Source organism: Colletotrichum scovillei (genome assembly GCF_011075155.1).
Source record: "Colletotrichum scovillei strain TJNH1 chromosome Unknown Contig00008, whole genome shotgun sequence".
NCBI classification, from domain to species: Eukaryota; Fungi; Ascomycota; class Sordariomycetes; order Glomerellales; family Glomerellaceae; genus Colletotrichum; species Colletotrichum scovillei.
The window spans coordinates 279,807-307,801 of NW_023336266.1; the positions used below are offsets into that span (position 1 = coordinate 279,807).

The 27,995-nt window shown below is 54.5% G+C and overlaps 8 protein-coding genes across 8 annotated transcripts; 4 read left to right on the forward strand and 4 right to left on the reverse strand.

Annotated features, from left to right (window-relative positions):
* Positions 1-68: 68 nt before the first annotated feature.
* On the forward strand, positions 69-2,368 carry HER10_EVM0005136 (deuterolysin metalloprotease). Its single transcript, XM_035474760.1, has 4 exons — positions 69-1,118; positions 1,176-1,864; positions 1,925-2,054; positions 2,117-2,368. The coding sequence occupies exons 1-4, from the start codon at positions 890-892 to the stop codon at positions 2,140-2,142; spliced, it is 1,074 nt and encodes a 357-aa protein (XP_035330643.1). The 5' UTR covers positions 69-889; the 3' UTR covers positions 2,143-2,368.
* A 4,280-nt stretch (positions 2,369-6,648) lies between these two features.
* HER10_EVM0003368 (uncharacterized protein) lies at positions 6,649-10,836 on the forward strand. Its single transcript, XM_035473048.1, has 2 exons — positions 6,649-9,606; positions 9,659-10,836. The coding sequence occupies exons 1-2, from the start codon at positions 7,065-7,067 to the stop codon at positions 10,795-10,797; spliced, it is 3,681 nt and encodes a 1,226-aa protein (XP_035330540.1). The 5' UTR covers positions 6,649-7,064; the 3' UTR covers positions 10,798-10,836.
* Positions 10,837-11,040: 204 nt separating this feature from the next.
* On the reverse strand, positions 11,041-14,200 carry HER10_EVM0010388 (zinc finger protein). The gene is made up of 2 exons (XM_035479848.1): positions 13,457-14,200; positions 11,041-13,400 (listed from the first exon to the last, which is right to left on the reverse strand). The coding sequence occupies exons 1-2, from the start codon at positions 13,859-13,861 to the stop codon at positions 11,373-11,375; spliced, it is 2,433 nt and encodes an 810-aa protein (XP_035330943.1). The 5' UTR covers positions 13,862-14,200; the 3' UTR covers positions 11,041-11,372.
* Positions 14,201-14,566: 366 nt separating this feature from the next.
* On the reverse strand, positions 14,567-16,945 carry HER10_EVM0007827 (DEK C terminal domain-containing protein). Its single transcript, XM_035477371.1, has 4 exons — positions 16,157-16,945; positions 15,956-16,095; positions 15,411-15,869; positions 14,567-15,351 (listed from the first exon to the last, which is right to left on the reverse strand). The coding sequence occupies exons 1-4, from the start codon at positions 16,167-16,169 to the stop codon at positions 15,163-15,165; spliced, it is 801 nt and encodes a 266-aa protein (XP_035330809.1). The 5' UTR covers positions 16,170-16,945; the 3' UTR covers positions 14,567-15,162.
* Positions 16,946-17,784: 839 nt separating this feature from the next.
* HER10_EVM0009088 (short-chain dehydrogenase) lies at positions 17,785-18,939 on the forward strand (the record flags this gene model as incomplete). The annotated part of the gene is made up of 4 exons (XM_035478587.1): positions 17,785-17,871; positions 17,928-18,524; positions 18,584-18,749; positions 18,806-18,939. 4 exons carry the CDS (start codon positions 17,785-17,787, stop codon positions 18,937-18,939), a joined length of 984 nt encoding a protein of 327 aa, XP_035330880.1.
* A 340-nt stretch (positions 18,940-19,279) lies between these two features.
* Positions 19,280-20,434, reverse strand: HER10_EVM0005013 (uncharacterized protein; the record flags this gene model as incomplete). The annotated part of the gene is made up of 1 exon (XM_035474639.1): positions 19,280-20,434. One exon carries the CDS (start codon positions 20,432-20,434, stop codon positions 19,280-19,282), a length of 1,155 nt encoding a protein of 384 aa, XP_035330637.1.
* A 1,634-nt stretch (positions 20,435-22,068) lies between these two features.
* HER10_EVM0001937 (uncharacterized protein) lies at positions 22,069-23,390 on the reverse strand (the record flags this gene model as incomplete). The annotated part of the gene is made up of 5 exons (XM_035471669.1): positions 22,069-22,332; positions 22,396-22,494; positions 22,548-23,068; positions 23,125-23,260; positions 23,313-23,390. The coding sequence occupies 5 exons, from the start codon at positions 23,388-23,390 to the stop codon at positions 22,102-22,104; spliced, it is 1,065 nt and encodes a 354-aa protein (XP_035330461.1). The 3' UTR covers positions 22,069-22,101.
* Positions 23,391-25,033: 1,643 nt separating this feature from the next.
* Positions 25,034-27,973, forward strand: HER10_EVM0005305 (amidohydrolase; the record flags this gene model as incomplete). Its single annotated transcript, XM_035474927.1, has 2 exons — positions 25,034-26,236; positions 26,294-27,973. 2 exons carry the CDS (start codon positions 25,034-25,036, stop codon positions 27,971-27,973), a joined length of 2,883 nt encoding a protein of 960 aa, XP_035330659.1.
* Between the last annotated feature and the right edge of the window lie 22 nt (positions 27,974-27,995).

Genomic DNA, 27,995 nt, shown 5'->3' on the forward strand with positions numbered 1-27,995 from the left:
CAGAGCCCCATGGAGCCCGCTCCGACCGAAGGATTAGGTCTGTTGGAAAACCTTTCACCCAAGGGGCACGGCAGTTGAAGACTCGTGGTCCTCGTGGAGACTTGCTGATCACTTGCTGATCGGCAAGAGCTTGTCTTTGCTTGGTCGTTAGGTCTTCTCTCCTCCTGGTCTCCTGGCACAATCACACGCGTGGTGCTTTACCAACTTCCAAAGAAACTGAAGACAACATAGGACACATGTCTAGTGGCGCCAGATGTCTCGTCCATCACCTCAATGAAGTTTCCGCATCTGCTCGTCGTGGCTTACACCAGCCAGGCTGACCCATCGAGTTGGAACCCATAGGTTTCCTCTGCTAGACCGCTTGAGTCCGACGCCTTTGCCGATTCTAGGCACTGCCCAACTTGTCGTGGAGGATGTAGGTCCGCAGCCGCGCTCCAGCGTGCTATGCTTTGGGAAGATGATACACTCACCCTCCTTCGTAGGGTTCTCCTGTTGATCACAACTAAGGTGTGTCTGTCAATTCTTTAGCTCCGACAATGGGCAGAAGCGCCTCCCGCCCCATGGACTCTTCTTAGCCATCGGACCATCCTTTGGAGCCTCCAATCCCTTCCAGACAGCGATTTCCCGTGGCTTGAACCACGGCCGCTCTACTCCCTAGGCCGGATCGGGGAGAGAAGTCCAGGTTTCATGTCACCTCGGAGTGGCATCGTGGGCTGAACGGTGAGATCCGTTGAAGCCTTGAATTCCTGTATAAAGACGATGAGAATTCCATCGACTGCATGGCTTTTTGTTTTGGATCATCACTCTCAACTCCAAACAGCCCTCTCTCTCAACTTCTCAACTCCTCAGCTTCAACAACCGAGACACTCTCCATTCCGCAGAAGTCAAGATGAAGTTCTTCACCGGTCTCACTCTCCTGGCCTCCCTTGTGAGCGCCTCTCCCATCGAGCTCGCACAGAGGGACACTGCGACTCCGCTCCAAGCCAACATCACCAAGAACGGCAACACAGCAGTCAAGATCGCCTTGAAGAACATTAGCAAGAACGATCTCAAGCTCTTCACTCCCGGTACCGTTTTGGACACGGCCGCCGTTGAGAAAGTCGCAGTCTTCAGTGGAGGTTAGTAGTAGTACTCTCCCACAAATTCAATATCAAAATGCTGACCCAACCTACAAGACGACCGCCTCCCCTTCGATGGCGTCCGCCTACGCATGGCACCTCAAAACCTCCTCACCGACGCCTCCTTCCGAACAATCAAGGCCGGCGAGACAATCGAATCCGCCGTCGACTTTGCCGAGCTGCACGACCTGGGCGCGGCCGACGCCTTCAAAGTAAGAGTCAACGGCGGCATCCCCTACGCCCAGGCCGGCTCGACCACCATCGCCGGCGTCTTCAGCATCGACAGCAACACGCTCAACATCAACAACGTCAACGTCACAAAGGCCGCCCTCGTCCGCACCTCGTACAAGCAGATGATCAAGCGCACCATTGTCCAGTCCGACTGCAAGGGCACCCAGAACACCACCGTCACCAACGCCCTCGCCAGCTGCTCCAAGCTCGCCCGCGCCGCCGCCGCCTACGTCTCCCAGGACGACAAGCGCCTGAACGAGTACTTCAAGTCGACGACCGCCGCCAGCAAGAAGATTGTCGTCGACACCTTCAACAAGGTCGCCTCTGAGTGCGGCAGCCGTAACACGGGCGTCTCCAAGCAGTACTGCAGCGACGTCTACAAGTCTTGCTCGCCTGGTGTCCTGGCTTACACCGTCCCGGCTTACAAGTACATGGTCAACTGCCCCCTGTACTTCACCGCGCTTCCTCTGCTCACCACTGGCTGCCACAACCAGGACCAGTCGACCACCACTCTGGTAAGTACAGCACTTTACTGAAGATCATTGAGCTTGAGCTAACCAGTTTGAATTTTTCAGCACGAGATGACTCACTTGCTCGAGGTCAAGGGAACACTGGACTATGGCATCTACGGCTACACTGCCTTGAAGACTCTCACGAGCGCTCAGAACCTCAACCACGCTGACACCTATGCGGTCTATGCCAATGGTAAGTCGATTCAACTCTCAAAACACAATAAAGAAAGCCATGGCTAACAGTGAGATTTCCAGCTGTCAACCAGGGCAAGACTTGCTAGTCGCAACAAGGAAGTTGAGAGTTTTCGTACATATCGACCACAAAGACTACCCAGTTCTTCTGTGCATATTATTCAACGGGACCGACTACGCTAGGAGTTTACACTGCTCCATGTATGGGCGCCGGTTTCTCTTAATGGTTAATTACTAGTATCAGGGTTTGGGATCGGGAATTAGAGGGCATTTAGATCTGCCGTTTTCAATCTTTTCCATAGAAATGAAATCACGATTCATTCAGCTTTAACAAGTGCCCGATTATACGATTCATGGCTCCAATGTGATAGGGATTATTGAAAGACTCTGTAACTATCCGGAGATGGCCTCAACTTGAAGCAGAAGAGATAGGCAGGACGCTTGTTCGCTCTAAAGCCTCCCAAGGCGACACAAGATAGTTTGGTTTTACGAAGCAACGCAGACCGAAAGGCCTGTGGCTCATTCTTTATAGTACACACATAAAAGACATTAGCTTATCAGGGACTCTTCACGTATATTAAGTTAATGAATCGTTGAAACAGGGCTTTGGAGAAGAGCAGTAAGAATAGAGCTACATGCAAGACCACCGATTAGTGCCTCTCTGAATTTCTTCGTCAATCACGTTCCATGTAAACCGTTCCGTTGGGGAAGGAAACAAGCAGAGACAAGTCTTTGCCAGAGACACGTAAACCGGTATATACTTGGGTGTTGCACCAAACATGACTGACCATGGTCTCATTTAGTAACTCGCTGTGTTGCATTCCAAAGGCCCAACGTTCAACCAACGACAAGTCTGACACACGGCCCTGGGCCCTCGTACCCGTTGGAATCGAGACCTTCAGCGACCCAGGGGATGCCCATTCGATTTTGGGGGTTAGGGGCGGCACTTGGACACAGATAATACGTCCGACAGGGCAGAGACAGTGCCGTGCAGAAGGACCCGATCCTTGCCTGTTGAGAATGGAAGCTTTGGAAGCTCGTGCCTGTTTGTGAGCCGCAGTTGTTGCAAATTCCCACCGGGGGGCCGGCTCTACTGGATGCTCCGGGCGGCGGTCGGGTTGGGCATACGCGTAGTCCTCCCGGGCGCTAACGGCAAGGCGCAGTAGCAGGGTAGATGCAAGCTTGACATTTGTTGTAAGATGTCTTCTTCTACGGATACCTTAGAATGAGATGAAGCTCAGTTCTCAGTTCCTCAATTTTGATGATCAAAGGCGGGCCCGGCCTTGGGGTCCAAGAGGGGCGAAGCTCAATCAATTAACTCGACAATTTCACATGGAATTGAAAAGTTGGAAACGAGCTCGGAGTCCGGGCTGGAAACTCGCAAAGACTCGAAATAACATCGTATCAATCCCGACCCGCTGGGACATTGGACCGGGGGTCGCCGGAGCCAGCCGTTGGCCTGAACCTGAGATCCAAATCACACAATATTGAGCCCCGCTGAGTGGGATCGTCGACCGTTTGTTCGCACCCGGGCCCATCAGCAGGTGCCGGCAATCGAACCTTCGAATGACTCCCCAATGCTCACAGTGTCGCACTTCGTACTCAGGAATCCGTAAGTGGATGTTGCGAGATGTGTACGCATTCATCAAGGGGCATTCGGGTGCCACTACTGTTAGCACTGCTCGCCTTGGATGTGCAAAAGTCACGAACGTAAGATAGGTACGAGGTCTGCAGGCTTAAGGCTGTCGTCGTGGGGGTCTTTTGATACGTGCTAGTCCTGCAGGACGAAAAGTATGTCGAGTCGTGGGCTGCATCTTGTCCGTGCTTTATTACACGCGCGGGCGTCAGAGCCTCGAAAGCTGAAGGAGCAGAGGCAAGGTTTGCTGGACTGTTCCGTGAGCCAGTTTGGTCTTTTTGGTGCGTTTGATTCAATCTTTTTTTATTAGGTATCATTGCGGCGGACCGAGAAACGGCGCAGGGCACCCGCGTAGAGTTTTGGGCCGTTCGGACTGGGAAAAGTGTAAAGCTTGCGAAGAAAGCACCGAAGCAAGGGATATGGGACGAGCTTGCGTTGCAGGTCGGCACGTTGCGAAGGGAGACGGTCGCAGTGGGAAGAAGGGCCAAGACGAAAGGGATGGCGGGATGTCTGGGATGTCGCGTCTTGTCACTTGTCAAGTTCCAGATGGAGGAAAGATTCCGTACGAAGGCGAAGGCTGAGGGGTTGATCGACTGTGGGAAGATTTCGTCGAGTACGACGGTTCTTGTCGCGATTCGGGCCCAAATACCAGCGGAAAACATGGTTACACATGTTCAAGCCATAAGTCTCGACAATCCATCCAGTCAGTCTCTGTATCCATACTGTATGCCGCGCAAAACACCTTGGGGGATAGCAACATGTTTGTTTGCATGCGTGCTTGTCGTGATTTGGGAGGTGGGCTGCGGACAAGTATCAGGGGGTGGCGAGTTACGTAGTGGGGTGGTCTTCCATGTGCCGACAGGATATATCTTCTTGTGTGCCTTGCGAAAAAGGTACGAATGAATGCTGCAGCTCTGGGGCAATGCCGACACAGTGTGATAGGGCCGGTTCGGCTATTTTCCCGTGGCACGCCGCACCGAATTCTGGGTGTCCATCGTCGTCGCTTGCTTCCCGCACCTCCATCCGCTCCTATTTTGCCAACCAGTGACGACAAAGCTGCAGGAACAGCCGGCGTCGAATGACGACGATCAGATAGCGGCGGTGCTAAAGAGAAGCATCCCTTGAGGACACTGTGTCTGACACACCTGATCTGCTGGATCAGCGATTCCGTCAATCAAGAATCCACGATGGTCCTCCGCATCGACAGACTCGGCGAGTGATCCGTTGCTCGACGGGCTCGACGGGCTTGAGGGCGGCGCTGGATAGGTTCCGATTCGGTAGCCAACCATGGAAACGAATGGGGGGAAAACCCACCACTGACCTCAGACAGCCATGATCTCTCCAAGACACTGAAGACAGTGACGGGACCACCTGGCGCCGTGTACACTGTAGACCTAGCCTTTGAGTATCCGTGCTGCGTGGTGCGTGTGTACGTAGTACGTAGTGCTACTCGTATGCAGCACAGTGAACAGCAGCAGGCCAGCAGCTAGCTCCCGGGAGCGGTGGAGGGTCGAGGTCGCAGTCCAGTCGGGTCTTGTGGATCGTTGTCTTCAAGAACGCAGGTTCAGCCACATTCGCAGGCTCGCAACCCGTCACAGAAGTTCCCCGGTGGAGGACTCGATGGCGGCGGGCATTTTCGCTTGGTGAGGAAGTGTGTATTCGTACGGGGTCCAGCGGTGCACTGTGCTGAGCTGACCTCATCCCTTTGCAGCGAGCGGGCGAAACCTTGTAACAGAAAGCCTGGCAACTGCAGGATTGCGACACCGGCCACTAGGCAACTCGGGTCAAGACCTGAGAGCCATGTCGATTCGGACTGGGCGAGCGGCTAGGGGGGGCTGGCACAAGGGTTCGGGACGCGGAGCCCTAACGAAGACCCTGAATTCTCAGTGTTGAATATCGGGAGGTTATGGTAGCATTGGTAATATTGGTGATGGCTGAATCGAGGTAGGTAGTCGAAGGGTCGAAGCCACACTGCTACCTGCGTGTCTGCTTGGTAGATGGGGCGGTAGCACAGAGACTAAGGTATGGAGGTTTGTTGGACGAACCTGATCGCCAAGCTGGTGTTCCGCTTTTCCACCGGTTGTTATGGAGTTTGGCAGATCATGCTGTTTGGGTTAGGAAACTTGGGAAATCCCCGCGATTTCAGTTTGCCACGGTTTGAGGCTTCCAAGGGGTGGTTCTGGTGTTGCGAGAGTCTACCACGAAGTATTCGTAGCGGGAGGAGGAGGAGAAGTTGGGTGGATGTACGTATCCCGTACTCCGTAGAAGTGCTGCTGGTGATGGCAGGTGCAGGCAGTGGTGCAGTGGTGCGCTCTTTCCCCTCCCTTTTGAAACTGGGGGAGAAGTTGCGAGCCCTGAGTGGCCGAGATGTGTCGGTGGGTGGGGCTCGCTTGACGGGAATGGCGGGGCTGAACAGTGCAAAAACCCTTCATCGTATCTAGCACAGTATACATGGCCTCTTCAGTGGTTTGTCTGCCCGTTGCTGTGCGCGTAGCCCGTGGTGTTTCCTCTCTCTCTCTCATCTCCTGGCCTTGCACAAGCCTGCGAAGGCCCCAAGGCCCCCCTTTCGGTCAAAGGTGATCCCAGTCAGCCGGGCGCTGCCCTGGTCGTACGACGGACGCCCACAAACTGTTTCTGTACTGCACTGTGTACTTGCAACACCCCCAAGAGCTTCCCTTGCCTTCCATCCAGAACCCGCCTGCCGCCGCCAGTTCGACCGGGTCTTTCTGACTTCCCATTCATTGGCATGGCAGGGTACGGACTATGGGCACTGGGCTGGCTGACAGAGACCCCAACTTCCTCCCTCCTTCCTCTCTCCATGGACTCGACCTTCGAGACTCAAAGTGACTTCCATGCTTGGTTTACCCCCGGTGCGCGTGCGTGTACCTTTACTTCACCCCCCCCCCCCCCAAAAACCCAAAGCTGACAGGGTCAAAAAAAGAAGAGGGAAAGTGAGCAAGAGCATTCAAACCATCTGCTCCTGCTCCCTCTTCCCGAACGAACCACCACCTTCTTCCCTTCACCTTCAACTCCATCTTCATCTTCATCTTCATCTTCACTTCCGTCCAACTAATTCTCCCATCCATCAACAAACCTTTGGCTGATACCCCAGACGCATCCACAGCTGCATCCATCCCACTTGCTGTGTGTGTGTGTGTGTGTGTGTGTACCTACTCTTTCGTCGTTGTGGGCTCCGATTTACTTCGCTAGCCCAACCCACATTCACATGGTCCTCTGCCGCCGTCGGACCATCAACACCACCACCTCGAACACGACCTCTCCGACGCCCTCAGCTGCTCCTATGTCTCGCCTGCTCTGTAAACAACACTGGGAAGCGTTGATGTAAATCCCTTCCGCATAAAACACACACAGATCATGCTGCGACGGCCTCCAGGCGACGGGAGGCGCGTTGCTCGTCAGCGAACCTACCTCCTTGCTCTCGCTGTACTCGCCATCTCATGCCTCCCACTCGCCGATGCTCAACAACACCAAAAACCCATCGAGCCGGTAGCCCAGATACATAGAGTCCATCAACAACAACCCCCTGCTGGAAGCAGTCAACACGAAGCTGTTCGTGATGCCCTCCCCGACGCCGCCGCCCGCAACTGGGCCGCTACCAACATCAAGGCCGACAATGCTGTCGAGTCTCCGAGGCGCCGAAACTCCGTAACCTCGAAGCAACCCCAATCCCAATCCAATAACAAACAACAACACGACCGTCGGTCCAACCCCGACAACATACTTATTCCTCACGATGCGAGCGCCATCGCAACTTTGGCTCCGGCTCAGTCCGTCCGAGCACCTCCTTCTGGACATCGACCCATTGCCTCCCGCGTTGGCGGTGGTGGGATCTCTACGCAGCACCATGCGCGGAGTCTGAAGGATTGGGAAGTAGAAGACTTCGTTCTTATGGCGACCGTCGATGGACACCTCTATGCCACTGATCGCAACCACGCCACCGAACGCTGGCATCTCGAGGTCGACCAGTCCATGGTTGAGACCAAACATTACCGTCTCAACGCCTCCGACCTGGACGACGACTACAACCACATCGATCACTACATCTGGGCCATCGAGCCCAACCGCGATGGAGACATTTACTACTGGTCTCCAGCTGGCTCCACCGAGCCCAGACTACTATCCACGGGCTTGACCATGAAACAGATGGTCGACGAGGGCGCCTCGGCCCTCGACAATCCGCCAATCGTCTATACTGGTACCAAGAAGACCACCATGATTACACTCGATGCCGCTACAGGTCGTGTGCTCAAGTGGTTTGGCTCTGGCGGCTCACACGTCAACGAAGCAGAGAGCTGCCTGCGCCCGAATGCACTGTACGACCAGAATAACGAAGAGTGTAGCTCGACTGGTACAATCACGCTTGGTCGTACCGAGTACGAGGTTGGCATTGCCCGCAGAGACGGTCGCCCGATAGCTACACTCAAATTTTTTGACTGGACTCCTAACACAAACGACTATGACCTGCTTAACCAACACCACCAGTCCATCGACCAGCGCTACCACACTACCACCCACGATGGCAAGATTTATGGTGTTGATTACGCCAATGCCCACAAGGACAAACTGCCCATTTTCTGCAACGCGCAGTTTGCTTCGCCTGTAGTCAAGGTCTTCGATGTCTGCAGGCCCGTGGGACTGGAACCGTTGAGCAACCCCGACCTCATTGTCCTTCCTCAGCCTGTCCCACCAGCCAAGGATGACAACAACGCTCGTATCCGAAGTCAGCGTATATTCGTCAACCAGACAGACATGGGCAACTGGTACGCCTTGTCTGGGCGCTCCTATCCTCTCATCTTGGATGCTCCCGTAGCCAAGACCTCGTCGCCAGACTGGCTGCAGCTTGCCCAGCCATGGGGCAAGCTGAACGAGACGCAGCGGGTTGGCGCAATGGTTGGAACCCACTACATGGATGGTGTCATCCGGGGCAAGATCTATCAGCCTCCCAGTCTACCCGGACGCGCAGAAGCGTCTGATGCGGTGGTGGACCCTGAAAGTCACCCAGTGCTGCCCACTACTGTGCCGCACGATGATCCTGTCGAGACGCCCACCATCGTTAACAAAGTCAAGTCGATTCCTCATCACGTTTCCAACAGTGTTATCGACTTTTTCTCCAACCCTGTCTTGATTGTGCTCATTGTTTCTGTGCTGTTTTACTATCAGAAGGATCTACGTCGTTGGTACAAGACCAAGACGACAAAATGGTATATGCGAGACGAGGCCGCTTCCGATACAGAGGACATGGGTGCCGATGCCACTCCTGAGCAAACGGTACATGACGAGATCCCACCATCCGCTCCTGAGCGGGCGACCGCACCTTTGGTACCAGAAGAGCCTGTTTCCGACAAGAAGCCAGTATCCGAGGATGTGGTTCCCTCTGTTGAGCCTGCCTCTGAGAAAGAGAAGGATGGCGACAAGACGCCTATCGCGGACCCGTCGGCTCCCGGTGCCGAGACCCAGACTTCTGCCACCCCCCCTGAACCTGGCACCCCTGAGGTCAAGAAAAAGAAGCCAGCTCACCGCGGCCGTCGCGGAGGCACGAAGCACCGCAAGGGGAAGAAAAGAGAAGAAATGTCTCAATCTCGCGATGACGAGCCACGCGCTTCCGTTGAGGAAGCTGTCAATAAGGCAAAGAAGTTGGGTGTACAGGCTACTGGTCTGGAGCCCGATGTCATGACCATGACAAATGACATGCAAACTGTGGGAGAATCGATCATCAAGATGGGCGGCATCGAAGTTGACACCGAGAACCAACTCGGCACAGGTAGCAATGGTACCCTGGTCTTTGCCGGTCGATTCGATGGTCGCGAAGTGGCTGTCAAGCGGATGCTTATCCAGTTCTACGACATCGCCTCCCAGGAGACAAAGTTGCTGCGAGAGAGCGACGACCATCCCAATGGTAAGACGGAAAGATGGCTGCTTTCAAGAAAGTATCTAACAAATAATTCTAGTCATTCGATACTACGCTCAACAGCAACGCGATGGGTTCCTGTACATTGCTCTCGAGCGCTGTGCAGCCTCTCTGGCTGATGTCATTGAAAAGCCTCATCACTTCACCCGACTAGCTCAAGCAGGCAAGATGGATTTGCCAGGTGTCTTGTACCAAATCACTAACGGCATCCACCATCTACACAATCTTCGCATTGTCCACCGCGATCTCAAGCCACAGAACATTTTGGTCAACATGGGCAAGGATGGGCGACCGCGCCTTCTTGTATCCGATTTCGGTCTCTGCAAAAAGCTAGAGGGTGGTCAGTCCTCCTTTGGTGCCACTACTGGCCGCGCTGCGGGAACGTCTGGCTGGCGAGCCCCTGAACTGCTACTCGACGATGACGCCAGGGACACTGCCACCATGGAGTCCAGTATCCAGAGTGGATCGGGCTCTATATTGGTTGGTTCCGACATGATGTCCAACCGTCGTGCCACCCGCTCCATTGACATATTCAGCTTGGGCTTGGTGTTCTTCTATGTCTTGACGAATGGTTCCCATCCTTTCGACTGTGGCGATCGCTACATGAGGGAGGTGAACATCCGCAAGGGCAATTACAACTTGGCGCCACTGGATGCTCTTGGCGATTTTGCCTACGAGGCAAAGGATCTCATCGGCTCGATGTTGAACGCGAATCCGAAGGAGCGCCCTACAGCTCGCGATGTCATGGCTCATCCGTTCTTCTGGTCTGCCAAGAAGCGCCTTGCTTTCTTGTGCGACGTCTCGGATCACTTTGAGAAGGAACCCAGAGACCCACCAAGTGATCATCTTGTTCATTTGGAGAAGCATGCTCCGGCGATCACCAAGGGAGATTTCCTTCGGCTTCTGCCGCGAGACTTTGTGGACTCTTTGGGCAAGCAGCGCAAATACACGGGGTCCAAGCTGCTTGATCTGTTGAGAGCTCTGCGTAATAAGAAGAACCACTACGAGGATATGCCCGACGCGCTAAAGCGAGCGGTTGGTCCTTTGCCAGAAGGTTACTTGGCGTTCTGGACAGTCAAGTTTCCTAGACTGTTACTGGATTGTTGGAACGTGGTGTGGACCGTGGAATGGGATAGTACTGATCGGTTCCGGGAGTACTATGAGCCAGCCGGTCTTTGAGATGTCGGTACATATAAAAGTCAATGATTTTTGCCATGCCTTCAAACTTGTTCTACTGTTCCGTGACCTGTTAAACCCCGCTAGTGAAATTGTAAGACATGTTGGAGAGCCTCCTCATATCTACTCATAATCTTTGATTCCAATGCTGCAGTAATAAGCATACTGCAAAAAGAAGTCTACTTTTCGTAACCCGAGGTTATGTGTACAAGATCCACTGCTCGCACTGGCACAGACAGACACGAGAGAAAATTACCTCTGGTAGGTCGTGTCGCAAGGTCTATCCGGGTCCTCACTCAGTGGTCAAGACGATCTACAAGGTACATGCGGTAGGTAGGCACGCACACATTTGCTCTATTCATTGAAGACCTGTTTTTTTCCTTCTCTGGTCTACTCTGTCTGTTTGTTACTCCTTCTTTTCTTTATACCTCCTGAAAACTACAGACCGCCCACGTATGGCCAACAACGCCTTTAAGTGTTCAGCAGTCTTCTACGCGCTGCGAGGCTCGATACACCGTCAAACAGTGTCGTTCATCACCCCCATCTCAGAACGCCCTTGTGAGGCATCTCCCAGCTTCTTAACCCCACTGGACAAGCACCTTCTTGCCCTTCTTCTTCTTACCACCTGCGCTCTGACCAGCTTCCTCGTCTTCCCTCTCCGATACATTCTCGCTCGCGGCTCCGCTTCCCGGGGCTGATCCCCAGCTGAAGTTACTGGCAGCGCCGCCCAGATCGCGCCGCACACCTCGTCCCGATCCATAGCCAAAGATTGTTGTGAGAGGCTTCTGTGCCGGAGGCAACGCGGGGAAAGCAGATGATGGTGGCGGTCGACCAGCGGGCGTCGAGCGCACGGGTCCTGCGGAGCCCGAGGATCTCGAAGCGGAGGGGTTGTTCGGCCCGATCCAGGATGGCTGTGGTGCGGATGACTTGGATGACGAGGCCGCGGGGAGGGCAGGGAAGGCCGATGGTGCTGGAGGGCGAGAGGAGCCCGACGTGGAAACCCAGTTCGTCGAAGCGGCCGGGGTCACCGGTTTAGGCCCCGAGGCGCCGGCTCGGGTGCTGTTCTTCAGCCTCAACACGCGGTTAGAGTGCTTCTGGTTCGAGCTCGGCGCGGCAGCCGGCGCAGTGGGAGACGGCGAGGCTGCACTAGCCCAGCCGCTTGAAGCCGTCGTCGCGCCGTGCATACCGCCCAAGCCAGGCAGAGACGGGTAGTCTTCATTGATGGCTCTCCAGTCCTGCCACGCTTTGTGCAGAGCCGCGACCTTGCTCTTATCCTCGAATAGGTCAGCCACTTCACGGACCAACGTGCCCAAGGCGTTTGACGATGTATCAGCGAAGAGCGAGAAGAAGGCATCGACCAGTTGAGGGGCGGTCAAGCTTCCTTTTCGGAAATTTGAAATGTAATCGCGGAACTCCTTCATCTTGGACTGGTTGTGGCCAAGCAGGTTTGAAGCGCGCTCAACGACGCCTTGGTGGCGCAGCATCACCGCTCTCTCCTGAGGAGGCAATGATGCAATGTCAGTCACGTTGAGCTGCTCCATCTCGGCTGTAGGCAGCGCAGGCGCAGGTGCGGCTGCAGCTGCAGGGGCTTGACGTGATGAACCTCCAGGCGCCGGCGCACCATTACCTCGGCGAGATGAGGAAGCAGGTGTCGTGCTCGCTGGCTGGGAGAGCGAACCGCCAAAGGTACGGTTAGAAACTGACTGTGCCGAGTGGATTGCCATTTGTCTTTGGAAGGCAAGCTCATCCCGACGGAGTGGTTGCGCAGAGCTATGAGGTATGGGTTCGGCATTGGGGTCCCGGCCACGGCCACGGCCTTGGCGTCCGCTGGAGGGGCCATCACCACCGCCGCCGCCGCCGCCGCTTCTACCGCCGCCACCTCCTCCACGTCTCTCAGTCTCGTATGTCGATCTGTAGTCGAAGCCTGACATGTTGACTACCCTAGCATCTCTCCGCACATCCTTGGACAGAGAGTTGGCATGCTCTTCCAGTTGATGCGCCTTCAAGTCCATTTCCGACTCGAAGACGACGAATTTCTTCTCTAGACATTCCTTGTCCAGACAAGGGAAATGGTCTTTTTCAAAGTGCTTCTCCAAGGCATTGTAGTTGACAAAGTAGTGGGGGTGTCTCGAGTCTCTCCGGTCGCAGATGAAACATCTTTCGTGCTTTTCGCGGCAGTGATCAAAGAGCTTATCATCGTCGTAGAAGCGCGATCCACAGAAACCGCATAGGGGGTGTCCCTTAAAGCCCGTCTGGTCAATGGCACCTGGCCTGTCGTCTCCGTGCCTCATATGCTTCTCGAGCTCCTTGTCCGCAAAGAGTTCATGCTCGTGGGTAAAAACCTTCTTGTTTCTGGTACACAGGTCGCACATCTTCATGTGATGCGTCGACCGGACGTGTCTATGAAGATCTGGCCAGCCTAATCCGGCGAAGACACAGTCTTCCGCGGGGCAGTTGTATCGTAGGAGCACGACAGTGTCGCCGACAATTTCCTCATTGGTATATCGGATGCCAATGTTGCTGTCGAAGCTCGTGATGTCGGCGTCGGTATAGTCCTCGTATCGCTTGTTCGCATCGTCCGTGAAAACGACAAAGGGAGAAGCAGTCTTACTTGAAGTTAGTCTCGGCGTATCAATGGCGCGCAGGTGGAAGTAAGACTTACTCGACAATGAGGACAGTCCTTGGTCTTGTACAGGGCTCTCATGCGTAAACCACAGATGTGGCAGGTCTTGTGGTTGCATGGTGCAATCGAGTGGAACTTGATGGGCTCTGCGCAAATGAAGCACACCTCTCCGTCGCTGCTCGCGGTATCATCGTCCGCTGCAGCCGTACGTGTAAGCACCTTGTTATCGGCTTTGGTGACGGGGGCCTGGGATGCGCTCGAGGTGTCTGGCTGAGTTGACGCAGCAGCGTTATTACCGCCTCTACCACGTCCTCCTCTTCCTCGTCCGCGGGTTCCAGCGTTGGCTCCTCCTCCACCTCCACCACCGCCGCCGCGACCTCTTCCACGGTTGCGATTACCCCTCGAAGGGTTCGAGTCGCCGCCGGCAGCCTGAGTATCGGCCATCGGGAGAGTCGTCTTTCTCGTAGACAATGAGACTGTCGAGTCGGCTGGACAATCCTGTCGAGACCAACGGTCTTACACTGGCAGTGCCTTTCTTGGATGCGCGAAATTGATCCTCCACTTGAGCTTGGTTAAGGGCCGGTGTAGCTGCAACTGAACAGCTCGTTCCAGATTGCGTGCAGTAACTTGAAGAGGTAGCGTAAATTGGTAAGAGAATAGGAAAAGGCGTAAAAGGGCGGGATACAGACGGGCAACCCGGTACTTTTAATCGGGCGCTGCGAGACGATGTACGTCGAAATTAATGATTATGTGTGGCTCCCAAGGGAACCGCGAGTGGGCTGGATTGGCTCTGGCATTGGTGGGTGGAGGGAACTCATGGCGGGGTCCAGCAAAAAAGTCCCCTTCTATTGCTCGTTGAGGTGGCAGCTGCTGCCACTGAGGGTGCTAACTTCCATTCTGGCAAGCGACCGCCGACCGGGGTTTCTCCGTGCTCTCGGTGTGCGTCATTCACCCCTGCAACCGCCATACCGCCATGCCACCATACCGCCATCTGAAGAAGCTTCACGGCTTACATAACACAGCAACAGACTAACCACGAGCTGACAGCTGAGCTTCGCGGAGTCACCAGCCGGTTCCAGTACACGTTTGTGGCTTTGCACTCGACTCATCGAGGCGGTGCGAGAGGCGTTCAAGTCTTTCTCAATACATGCCAGATATCTCGATTTGAAATCGAACTCTGCCTTACCTCAGCTACCCCAATCTGAGTTGCATACAAAATGACTCATCTGTAATCATCGTTTCTGTGCTGTAGCTGAAGCATTGTTGCGCGGTGCCAATTTCTCTCTCATTTGATGCCTGTGGCCTTGCATCTTGACCCCCAAAATACCTTATGTTGCGTCACTGGAGCGGCAGAGGACTAAACCAGTATCTTAATAGAGTGTATTTCAATCGAGACTAGTCTCGACCGATTCCAAAGGCCGAGCTAGCCCAGATTCTCTACCTCAGGTAGCGTAAAGCCTGCAGTCGCAGCTGTGGCTGCAACAGCCGGCATGGCCAGATACTACGTATGTAAAGATGCCATGTCGACAACGAACCCACCCTCTACTGATATCCTCCTCCAACGACCACACGATAAGGCACTTCGCGATTCGCCATCCATTTGCTGCCTGTACCCGGATGCCCAACCAAACCGCCCGGAAAGTTCTGATTGCCCGTCCCAAACCAGAAAGACGCCATTGCTTTAAATCGCACCGCTTGTCCGTGTTATTTTCATCCTTGGACCACGTCCCTCCCTAAGTATGCTCTCACTGCTCTTCGACCGGGTAAAGATGGGCCCCGATCATCTTGTTCATTTGGAACATATCCACCTTGGATTGCTTGAAAATGGCGTGCATCTTGTCGTCGCAAATGATTTGTCTCTTGTTTTCCGGATCCTGTAGGTCGTTGCCCTTGATGTGTTCCCAGAGCTTCTTGACAACCTGTGGGCGAGAGAGCTAGGGCAAAAAAGTTAGCATATTGTTGTCAGACAGCATGTCATCCCGTGGAATCCTACCTGAGGTTCGCCAAGCAACTCTGACAACGGCTCACTCAAGTTGAAGGGCTTTTGGAATCCACCACCAGCCTTGCGTTTCGGCGCTTCGCCGCTGTCCTCGACGTCGCTGTCGTCAATCTTCTTGTCGCTCTTCTTGCGGGGCGCCTTCTTCTTCTTGGCCGCTTTGCTACCCTTACTGCTTGCGCCATTGCCGCCGCGAGTTGTCCTTCCTCTTGCCATTTGGTTTTCCTGAGCTTGTAGCTTGGCAGCGAGCTTGGCGTCGGCGTCTTCAGACGAGTCCTCGCGCTTCTGCCTCTTCCGGACAGGCGCGACGGACACCTCAATCTCGCCATCAATATCATCGTCGTGGCCGTTGGCTTCGCGCTTCGGGGCGGGACTTGCGGAGTACGAGTCGGGGGCTGCGTCGTTGGAGCCCGAGATGGCGTCGAAGCGCTCTTCTATCAGCGCCTTGATGGCATCCTGCAAGCATTTGTGTTAGCTTTAACCCAGGTTATTGGTAGGTGCATGTCTGCAGCTGGCTGTGGGATTACAGGGCATATAATTACCTTCTGAGCAGTCAGGTCCTTCCCGCCAAGAGCTTTCTCCAGGCCCAAACGGATCTTCTTGCGAGTGATGGTCGTCAAGTCCGCGGTCGCAAGGATGCCATCTATGATGGCGGTGTAGTTATCCTCATCTTCAGAGCTCACTGCATAAATCAGTTTAGCGACAGCGTTGCAGGCAACAAGACCTAGGGCGCAGGAACGTACGGGGAAGAGACATGTTGCTGCCAGAGTGTATGGTGTTCCTGGAGTAGTATTTTGTAGATGTGTCGATATGCGATCCGGAGCGGCCGATAGTTGCAGGTGCACGGTCGGTTGGAGTTGTCGCGCGAGAGAATATTGCGAAGCACTTGGAGACGCAGCTGGCCGGTCGACTGTGGAAGAAGCTGAGGGATCGGCAAGAAGAGAGTTGGTAGGTGGATTGTTTGGTTGGCCTCGAATCAGAGCATGTCTTTGACGATCCGTACCTCAGCTTGGCATCAGTGAGAAGGCGCGAGGGGTATGAGAATTCGAATTCGAATTCAAATCGAAGGTGCCAAGTGGGACAGCACGATCCACGCCTCTGGGCTTCTTTATATCGCGGCGGAGTGCATCAACGTGCCGGCACACACACACGCACAAGGCTGAAGAGAGGACGATCTCTTGGTGGGGCGTGGCTGCCAAGGCGGGAGTCGCGAAAGAGAGGTGATGCACCTGATGGAGATAACGTGTCGCGGGAAGAGGTGGAAGTTGATCTGGGGGTGTGAGAATGGACCGGCGAGGTTTTGTCCCAAACGGCCAGATGCGACGGATATGCGGTGTCGGTGCAGTGTGCAGTGTGTGGTGCGATCTGTGGCCCGGGCAAGAAAAGGTGAGGCTCACACTTTCCGATGTTTGGTTCTTGTTCGGTCGGCACCTTAGCGTGTGGTCTGTTCTGAAGACCGGGTAGCCTGTTGGTACTATGGGAGTGTATCTGTACGTAGTACGGGAACTCCGTAAGGTGAGGTAAGGTAAAGGTATCCGCAGCAGGGGAGAATGAGATACCTCAGCAACCAAAACAACGCCGACGAATAGAAAGCCCAAGTGCGGGTTATGTGTGGCTGAAAGGATAGACAGAAAAAAAAGTGGTCTTTGGGTTCTTGTCTTGCAGTTGTGCATTAGACGTTGGCTCGTGCTGCCATCAGTTCCAGACCCCGACGCCGTGCCAATCACATTGCCGAATTGACTCCCGGCTGATGTTCCTTCGGCAGCCCCACCCCACACCGGTCGCCTGACAAGCATCACGTGGCTCGGCTTGCACGGCCGGGGAAGGCGCCTCTGGAGGTTTCACCCAGTCTTATCTCATTGTCACTGTACATCTGTCTACTTAGTAAGCAAATCGGGTAGATCATTCTTCATATTCAAGTAAGATAACCACCATATGGCAAAATAAGTTCAAGTGCCTATAGAGAGTATCCTCAAACTGCCTTGCTAAGCATTGAGTATGTCTTATATCGACTTCGATCGCGTGTCAGCACCTTGTCTGGCCGGTGGGATTCTTTCTCGGTGTGATAGCCAATCAAAGGCTCGTTGAAGTCTCGGTGAGGTCTGGTGCGGTTCCCAAATCGGCAAAGGCGCACTCCACCATTCCAAATTAGCTTCGGGCCAATGAAGTCTCCGGCGGTCACAACTTGATCACCTTCTGCAGACTATCAGTCTATCTATTGCGCTTGTGTCTATGAATTGGTGACGTCGGTCTCTCTGATCGCCCTTGACTTATTTCCATTTTCTTATTACACTCGCTACTTCTGTCCTGCATCGTTTAGGTTCCTCCGGCTCTTCCTGCTTCGAGATTGCTGTAAGGGAGACAAGCCAGAATGCTCAACCCTTTCAGCATCTTCACCCAGGCCTTTCCGCCGCGGCCGCAATTCACCGAGAAGGATATTCCCGATCTCTCTGGCAGAGTAAGTATCTCACGTAACACCATCATCATGACTCGCTTGATACTTACACGTCGCAGATCTGCATCGTTACAGGAGCAAACACTGGTGTTGGCAAGGAAGTCGCACAAATTCTGTACTCCAAGAACGCCACCGTCTACGCTACCTCTCGCTCGGAAGAAAAGGGCCGTTCAGCCATCAACGCTATCAAGGAGGTGGTACCTAACTCCACAGGAAAGCTGGATCTCCTCACTCTGGATCTGGCTGATCTCACTACCATCAAACCCGCAGCCGAGGCCTTCCTCGCCAAGGAGACGCAACTGCATCTCCTCATCAACAATGCCGGCGTCATGATGCCGCCTCAGGGGAGCAAGACAGCCCAGGGGTACGAATTGCAGCTGGGAACAAATTGTGTGGGCCCGTTCCTCTTCACCAAGTTGCTGACGCCGACTCTGGTGCAAACGGCCAAGACAGCACCCAAAGACAGTTGTCGTGTTGTTTGGGTCTCCAGCTCAGCCGCGGAGGTCTTGTCGCCCAACCCTGCCATCGAGATCGATAACCTCGACTACAGCAGAGATAGAATCAAGGAGTTCAAGTACGGCATCAGCAAGGCAGGCAACTATTTCCACTCTACCGAGTTCGCCAAGCGACACAAAGCCGACGGCGTCATCAGTCTAGTAAGTCTTGGCAAAATTTCGGTCAAGAGCATGTGAAATGGACAACTAACTGTCCAAAGGCCTTGAATCCAGGAAACCTGTCATCAGAGCTGGATCGCCACATCACGGCGCTGATCCCGACGTTGTTCAGAAAAGCCACCACATATCCTGCCATTAATGGCGCTTACACGGAATTATTTGCGGCGTTATCTCCCGATGTGACCATTGAGAAGACGGGCGATTGGGGTGCGTGAGACCTTGTCTGCTGACTTTTATCGAGTTGCTAATCAGATGTCCTACAGTTGTTCCTTGGGGTCGTTTTTATGCCATTCGGGATGACCTTGTCCAGGGCTCCAAGTCCCGCGAAGAGGGCGGTACAGGCCTCGCCGAAGACTTTTGGAAATGGACTGAAGAGCAGGTAGCAAAGTATCTCTAGTGTACGAGCATGTGCAGTCACCTAGGAAGGTCCAAAAATCTGCCAAATCTCGCCGTTCACCACTTGCTACTAGAGGCAAATCCAGCAATACAACATAGGCAGGGAGTCGTCAAGCGGTGAGTCACTAGTTCTCTAGCACATTTCAGACATCAAAAGAGCGGGCAGGTTTGGTATCGTACACTGAAGAATATATTCAAAACTAAGTCCAATAGGCACAGTGACAAGTCTTATATGCAAAAATGATATGTACATCAGAAGTGGTCTTATCCTCGCCTCGGAGTCCAAAGGGACACACAAGCAGCGTTCATTCTCCTCAAGCCCCAATCAACAGCGGAAACGCTTAGTTGCGCTTGGCGTGGTTGCGGCGGCGGCGGCGACGGCACGCGGGCTTGGCGCTGGCAGAGGCAGCGGGAGCAGAGCTCGTGGTGGCAGCAGCCGGGGTAGTGGCAGCGGGGGCGGAGGGCTCCTCAGAGACAACGGGAGCGGCAGAGGAAACGGGGGTGGCGACGGGAGCAGAGGAGGAAGCGGGCTCAGACTCGACGGGAGCGGCGGAGGAGACGGGGGCAGCGCTGGTGGTAGGGACGGCGGTGGTGGTAGGAGCCGCAGTGGTAGGGGCGGCAGCAGCGGGAGCAGAGGAGGAGGCGGCGGCGGGGGCCGAGGTGGCGGCGGGGGCAGCAGAGGAAGCAGGGGCGGAGGAGCCGGTGTCGGAAGATCCGGAGCCGACAGCCTTGGTGATCTCGCCGTCCTCAATGTAGACGCCGGAGAAGTAGAAGTCCTCGGTCTCGTCGGCGTAGCCGTCACGGGGGAGCTCGAGGACACCGACGTGCCAGTCGGCACCGTTGCTGGAGGCGGAGGCAGTGACGGGGGCGACGACCTGGGTCAGGGCCTCGGCGCCGGTGGAGTGCCAGAAGCCGACGGAGCCGCCGTCAAAGTCGATCTCGTAGGCAACGTTGTGCCAGACGTCAGCGTCCCAGTTGACGCTCCACTCGGTCTTGCCGCCGACGACCCAGCGGAGGAGGGGGTCCTCGGTGCCGGTGGCGCCGCTCTGCCAGCCAGACTTCATCTCGACAAAGTGGCTCTCGAAGAAGGCGATCTGGTGCTCCTTGTTGAGGGAAGGGGCGTTGGTGTCGCTGCGCTTCAGGGAGAAGTGGTAGAAGAGCTTGCCCTTGCCGATGGCGGCGGTGGTCTGGGGGATCAGCTCGGTACGGCGCATGGTCTGGCCGTTCCAGAAGGAGGTGCTGGTCAGGGAGATCTTGGCACCCTGCTTGGAGCCCGTGTCGGCCGGGTTCTTGAAGTCGGAAGAGAGGTTGACGTAGTCGGTGGTGGCGCCGGAACCGTGGATGTAGTACTGGTAGGGACCGACCTGGCTGCTCCAGGACCACTTGTCGAGGTCAGTGGCAGAGGTCATGTCGTTGAAGCGACCATCCCAAAGGATCTCACACTGGGCGCGGGTGGCCAGCAGAGCCGCGCTGGCGATGCTCCATGTGAACTTCATTTTTGCGGGTGGGTAGTGTGGTTGGCTTGGGGAGTTTTGGGTGTAAGTGAGCGTGTATATGCCTAAACCGACCGGGCGGCTTGGAGAAAGCTTGAGTTCAAGGGTTTTGAGCGAATGGAATGTTTCGAAAAGAAAGAGAGGACGCAGGTCGCAGCAATCGATGCCTTGGCCTTGCTTGAGGAAGTTCAATGTACGATAGAGAATGTAGCTAAGCTCAAACGAAACGAGACACGGCGTCACGCGTTGGCAGACCAGCTCCTTTATGTAGGCCCCCCTTGGCTTCCTGGACTTGGCCCCTTGGGATGAAGATTCAATTCCATCCTCGCTCCGTGGTTCCTGGAAAGGAGATGACCCCGCAGGTTTAGCTGCGAGGAATAGAGTAGAAGGCTCCTTTGGGGAAATGGGCCTTGCAGAAGCACTTTGTTTCACGGCAAGGTTTCCCGGTTCAGCGGATGCATCTTGCTAGCCTCTGTCAAGCGAATCAGGCCTGTACGCACTACTACGTACTCTGTACGCAGTCAGCGGGATTAGATTGCGGAGTTGTCCCTGGCTTCAGGTGAGGCCATGGTTGATGAGGCCACGCCTTATCCGTACGTGTGCGGCCTGCAGGTCCCAGGTTGCGGCGGCAAGGCAAGGCAAGGTATGCCTCAGACACAGTAGCAACTTTGGCTAGGAGCAAAGAAGCAGAAAGTGCAGGATCCCGCAGCGAAAGGAGTCATGGAAAGGCCAGGGCCTGGGCTCGGGTGGGAGAAGCGGACCAACACAGCCAGAGAGAAATGAACAGGGCGTTGAGTGGGCGCTTGATATTAATGAAGTCGAGCCCACATCTCGTTTGCATCTTGTATGGATGACGATGCAGGGGGTGCTACAAGACTGGGAGAACGCACGTTGTAGTCGAGAGAGAGCCGCCCAGGGCCCCAAGGTGCGAAGCTTCTGCTGGTGGGAAATTTGCACACGGGGCTCGGGGTGGGTCCGCTAGGCCGGATCGGGGCCGTCTCCAAACAAGCAAGCCGCAAGCGCCCCTTTTCGGCACAACCGGGAATACCCTTCTTTGGGCCTTCGCCGCAGTATACGGAGTACAATTGCCAATATCCAAGCACCCAAGTTCATCCCAAAAAACTCAATTTGAGAAAGCCACCGCCCGCCTGTCAAACTGCAAGCCTTTTTACCGCCTTCATCGGCTGCCACCGTCGGGTTGTGGGCGACGGCGTGGCGGTAGGAAAGCCTTCCAATGACGTGACTCGATGTATTATATCCGAAATAACCTTCTTCTTTTCGGCTATCGCTCACCTTAATTCACCTTGAGTATGTAATAGGACACAAGGGTACAGATACACTGCTTATTAGGATTAGATGTTAAGAAGTGCGAATAAGGCGGGAGATCTCCCGGGATAGGCATGCATACCCGGGCCCGAGACTGTGGACTGCACGCAAGCCGCCCCGACTTTCTGAGTAGGACTTCAGATCAGCCCTGATCAAGATAGATGAGACACGCAAGACAACAATCATCATCATGGAGAGAGGACAGCTATGTCAGGTCGAGAAAGGGCAGCAACCGTTGGATTGATTCATTATTTCTGTTCTCCAGATAACTACAACAGTCCATCCTACATTCCTGGCTAATCTACCAAAAACCCGCTTCTTCTTCTTCTATTGTCCTGCCTCTTTCACGACCTGAGGTACTCACAAACACTTTTGCCCCAACGCGATGCCCCCTTGTATACCCACATGCCAGGCGCATTACCCGTCTTCAACCCTTCTATGGCGTCCGCAAGTATGAGCCCGCATCCCTCCTTCTTCACCTCTTCTATGGGCGTGAGATACGTCTTGAATGAGAACATGATCGCTCCCGTCTTGGGAAGTCTGGTCAAGGTTTGTAGTTCTTGGCGCAAACGAGCCTGAGTGGGGGGTATGAGCTTCCTGGTGAATGGTACATTGAGTGTTCAGGAAAGCCATCTCACCTTTGAAATATCGACATCCTCGTCCTCTTCTGTCTTGTCGCCTTCGTAGATGTGCAAGTTGCTCGGGCTAAAGAGGTTCTCATGCGTCGAAACAGACCACTATATCAATTCATCAGCGGAAGGCCTCCGTATCCAAGAACAAGCAAGCTCACGTTCATCCGCTTGACGCTCTTCCCAACCTGTAATCGAGAGAAGAAACGCTCCATGCTTGCACCAATCTTCTCATATGACGGCACCGGGGTGTGAATGTCCTTCATCAGCTTCCCGAGCTTATTGGACGGGTCGAATCCAGCAGGATGGCAGCAAACGAACGCCACGCAACGATGGCCCTCTGGCGTCTCAACGAGCAAGAATATGTCGTCTTCGACGGTCTCTCCAAGAGCTTTTAGGGCAGCCACGGGGTCCTCCGGCGTCGCGAGGGGCAGTGATGTCTTGGTAACGTGGTTATGGAACTCAGTCTTGTCCTCGGACAAGGAGAACATGGTTGGGTATCGCTTCGGCAGATACTCTGAGAGCATATAAGTCCAGACCTCATGGAGAGCAGGTAGGCCTTCTGGCACAGCACCCGCTACCGTTGACGTATGCTCTTCCAAAAGTTGACGACGTTCGGTCACTCGATCAAGGTAGTTGTTGTCTATAATGATGAGGTCTTCAGGCGGGCTTGCTTGGATGGCTATTGTAACAATCCGTTAGAATGCAAACAAGATTCATGTGCGAGGTTCGTGGTACCCATGGTGATGTGATAGACCGGCTTGAATGGCCGGTGCTTAGCAGGGTCGATGTTCTGCCAGTCAAAATCTTTCAGAGGCGTTATGTCGGTCTTTTCGTCTGATTTCTCCTGTGAGCTAGTCCCGACGAGCTTTTCCTTTACACAGTCAGACGTCTCCGTGGGATTCTTAAAAGATAAGGGGGCATACCTTTGTGGCATATCGCCACTTCCATCTCCATGCGGAGAATAGCACTACAGCTACAGCCAAAGCCGAGAGGAGGAACATATCGGCGTTTGGGAATAATGTGAGATGTAAAGTCTAGAAGGCAAGACAAGATGTTTAAAGTGACTATAAGAAGATGGGATGAGTTGAATCGTTTCAGCGCAGAACCGAACTCTTGACGTGACTCAGGATAACAGCCAACTTATACGGCGAGGATCCCTGATACAAGTCGAGGAGCCAAGAGGAGACCGTTATCGGCCCAGACAGCCGGACACATTAAGTCTCCGCTAGTACAGGGTAGACTTTCCGAATCGTGGGATCCCGCCCCAGAGCCACGATACCTCTTTTGGGCAATAGATTGAGACCACCGGCAATCATCTGGCCTCGATTGGCTGGGCCAATGAGATGCACCTCATTTGGGCAGTGAAAAGAGACCCTACCTTTCAACGCATGCCGTGTTCTCCAACCTTCTGCATGCATGCATCGGACCCAGCGTAAATAGCGTATCAAGCACATAGCGTGGCATTCTACTACGCAGCAGATCTCCCGCCTGGAATGTTGACTTGACTCCGATGCTTCCCCGCAAACGCCTTGCCTGGAATGTTGACTTGACTCCGATGCTTCCCCGCAAACGCCTTGGCTTACCACCCCACAAGACGACTCCAATGGATCTGATGATGTCGGGCTGTAGTGTCGCGATGTCAGGTTTTTGATCAAATTGTACGTAATAGAACCTGAGCATCGCAATGCTTCAACCATCGGCTCGACCTTCCTTCCCCAGCCATATGTAGTTTTCGGAGAGGGGTCATTTCCCTGGCTGTAGCGCACGCAACATCAAGATCCCTCCTCACATATCTTTACTTAGTTCGCGAACCGACGGAATCACCTTGAGAGGTCTCAAAGAGACACGATGGTGACTAGGTAACGCAGCTAGCTTCACATTCTCATGTCATTGAGTACTAGGATCGCTTATGGCATGTCTCCACACAATCAAGTAGTTAAGAGAGCCTCACCAAGCAGAGCCAGAACATGATTATCAGGCAAAACATCTCACTGCCAGTAGTGGTGGACTAGAAAGACTCTAGTTGAAATTGAAGCAGATGATGGGGAGTGAATGCCTCCCTGCCTACATGGCAAGGTAAGGTAGTGGTGACTGTGCATGATTCTAAAGATACGGATATGGTACCCCGCAATCGGACCTGACATGCCGGCAATCGATAAGAGTATGAGAAGATAAGATAAGAAAGCCAAAGGCCCTCCAGATTAGTCATCATTCTTCAAGGTCGTGAATGCTTCGAGAGCTCATAAGTCAGCAGAAGCTTATCTCTTCAGCTACGTAATCACGCAAGCTCTGGCAGGGGTGAGCTCCTCATTCGGCTCCACGCTCTCACCATCATCCATGTCATTGACCACTCACGTTGCCGAAGTCGCGACCGAAGAGAAGCGATCACTTCCCCGTGTGCCCCTCCAGATACTCCCAAAGCTCGTTGTCTTCGGCGATGTCTGCGCTCTGGGTTTGAAACGTCGGCCGATAATCCAGCCGAACCGTCAGTCACCTTCTTGATTGGGCCAAGGCCTCTCCCAAGGAACCCAATCCTCGGGGCTTTGGGGCCAATATAACATATCCCTTGCTCCTAGAACTTTTCAACGTCTGCCACTTGATCTTTTTTGCTTCAACCAACACCAAAACGTTAGGTGTTGTTGTCATGGATTCGGAAAAGAACGGCATGTTGCCGCCGTACAGCGCCGCGGACCTCCCGCCGCCCTCGGGCCCCCGGCACTCTCATCACCACAAACGATGGCTACGACCCAGACGCAGCATGAAGCTCATTGTGGGATGTCTGGCGTTCATTGCCTTTGCTCAGTGGAAACAGATCTCAATACTGCCTTCCCGCGAGCCATCCTCCTCACTCTCCGCGGAGCGTTTGCAGCAGGACTTGGCGACCTGTGCGAAATTGCGACACAAGCCACAGGATCCAATTGGTCTCGGTCGAGAGAAGAATGCTCGTTTTGTCGACGGTCAGCGCCCGACGCTCATCCGTAATGCCACAATCTGGGTCGGCGAGGCCGTTGAGGGAACATCTCCAGAAGACGCGCGTGCCGGCAAAGGGTACTCGTGGATCACTGCCGACGTCCTCATCGACTACGGCCTGATCCAAAAGGTCGAAGCCGACATCTCCCTCGACTCCCTTCCTAAGGATACCCAGATTTGGGACGCCAAGGGCCGCCAATTGACCAGCGGTATTATTGACATGCACTCCCACGCCGGTGTTGGTGCTCTGCCCGAGCTCGTCGGCAACCAAGATGTGAATGAGATGTCCAACGACATTACTCCCTACGTTCGTTCAATCGATGGACTCAACCCCCTCGACCCACAGATCCAGGTGATCAAGTCTGGAGGTGTAACGACCTCGCTGGTTCTGCCGGGCTCTGGCAATAACATGGGAGGCGAGGCTTTTGTCATTAAACATGCCGTTGGCAAGCCCGATGGCCGCACCGAGCTTTCTGCCGAGGATATGCTGGCGGACCCGGATCGCAATTGGCGGTACATGAAGATGGCATGCGGAGAGAACGCGAAGCGCGTCTACGGAAAGGTTGGGCACAGCCCCTTCTCCCGTCTCGGCGAGAGCTGGGAGTTCCGCCATGCCTTTGAGCAGGCAGCAAAGCTTGTGCAAGAGCAGGACGACTGGTGTGCGGCCGCCGACAAGTTTGGAGTAGAGAGCCAGTCGTCCTACTTGCCCCAAGACCTCAAGTGGGAGAGTCTCAGTGCTGCCCTACGAGGCCAAGTGCACATCAACACCCACTGCTACACGATTCCGGACCTTGAAGCATTCGTTGACCACACCAACGAGTTCAAGTTCCCGGTGCGGGCTTTCCACCACGCCCATCAGACCTTCTTGGTTCCCGAGGTGCGTCTTTCTACCCTCTTTGCGTGTGATCCTCCAATCACTAACAAGCTTATGTAGATCCTGAAGCGCGTCTGGGGTGGTCGCCCCCCTGCTTCTGCGCTGTTTGCCGACAACATGTATTACAAGTCCGAGTCGTACATTGGCTCCGAGTACGCTGGCAAGATCCTTTGGGAGAACGGTCTTACTCCTGTGTACGTCAGTGACAACCCGGTCTTGAACGCCCAGCATGTCCTCTTCGAGGCCGCCAAGGCTTACAGATACGGCCTTCCTTACCATGCAGCTCTGTCCGGTGTGACATCTGCCCCTGCCGAGTTGCTGGGCTTGGGCCAGCGCATTGGCAAGATCAAGCCCGGATTCGATGCCGACATTGCTGTGTGGGACAGCGATCCTCTGAGTGTTGGTGCCGCGCCTGTGCAAGTGTGGATTGATGGAGCTGCCCAATTCTCTGATCCTTTTGAGCTTAAGAAGCCTCTTGACGGCCCTATTTCTCCCGACCCCAAGCTGGCCAATACTACCGAGGACACCACCGATCTCAAGGAGGTCGTTTTCACTGGCGTTTCCAACGTTTGGCTGTCGGGCGAGGAAGCCAGCGCAGCCAACAGCGAGACGGTGAACGTTGTCTTCTCAAACGGCGATATTCAGTGCATCGGCGCCTGCACTGAGGAGGTTGCAGCTGCCAAGTCCTCATCTAAGAAGGTCATTGACCTGAAGAATGGCCACATCACCGAGACTTTCACTGCATTCGGCTCTCTCATTGGCCTCAACGAGATTGACAACGAGGCAGACACGGACAACGGCCGTAACCCTACCGGGTTCAGTCGTGGTCTTGACGGCCTTGTGCTCGACAACAAGAAGCTGCACATAGCTAAGAAATACGGCGTCACCAAGGCAATCTCGGCGCCCAAGTTCACAGGTGGATTAACCCATTCTGGAACCAGTGTTGGTTTCAACACTGATGCCAAGCACTCGCTCGAGAAGGGCGCTGTTTGGGCCGAGGACGTTGCCGTTCATCGTACATTGACTCTCGCTGCGAAGAGAGGTGACAACCCGTCAATCTCTGATGCCATTGGCAAGCTCCGACACACCCTCTTGGAGGCAGTTGCGACGAACGACACCGGATCGGATCCTTTCTCAGAGGCGGCCTACCTCAAGAAGGTGGTCAATGGAGAGCTGCCCTTGGTCCTGACAATTCATAGTGCGGACACCATTGTCGCCGCTCTTAGAGTCAAGGCCACAGTGGAGGAGGCCTTGGCTGCAAAGAGCCAGTCCAAGGAGTCTCCCAAGCTCCGTGTCTCTATCATTGGAGGCGCTGAGTCTCATCTCGTCGCTTCAGAGCTAGCCGACGCCGGTGTTGGTGTGCTTCTTGCACCTTTTCAGTCATACTCATACACCTGGGACCAAAGACGTTCTCTGACCGGCGCTCCCCTCACGAACGGTACCGCCATTGACACTCTCCTAGACGCTGGTGTAGTCACTGCCATTGGATTGGAGGAGGATTGGTTGATCCGTGACTTGGGACTACTCGCCGGCATTGCGCAGAAGAACGGCAATGGTCGGTTGAGCGAGAAGAAGGCGCTGGATCTGGTTTCCTCCAACGTCTACAAGATTCTTGGCATCGAAGAGTCGCAGTCGAAGAAGGCTCGCCACTTTGCTGTGTACGAGGGCAGCCCGCTTGAGATTGGAGGCAGAATTCGTGCTGTCGGCAGCGGCCGTGACACCGTGTCTGTTTTCGTGTAAACGAATCGCGGGAAGGTTCTAG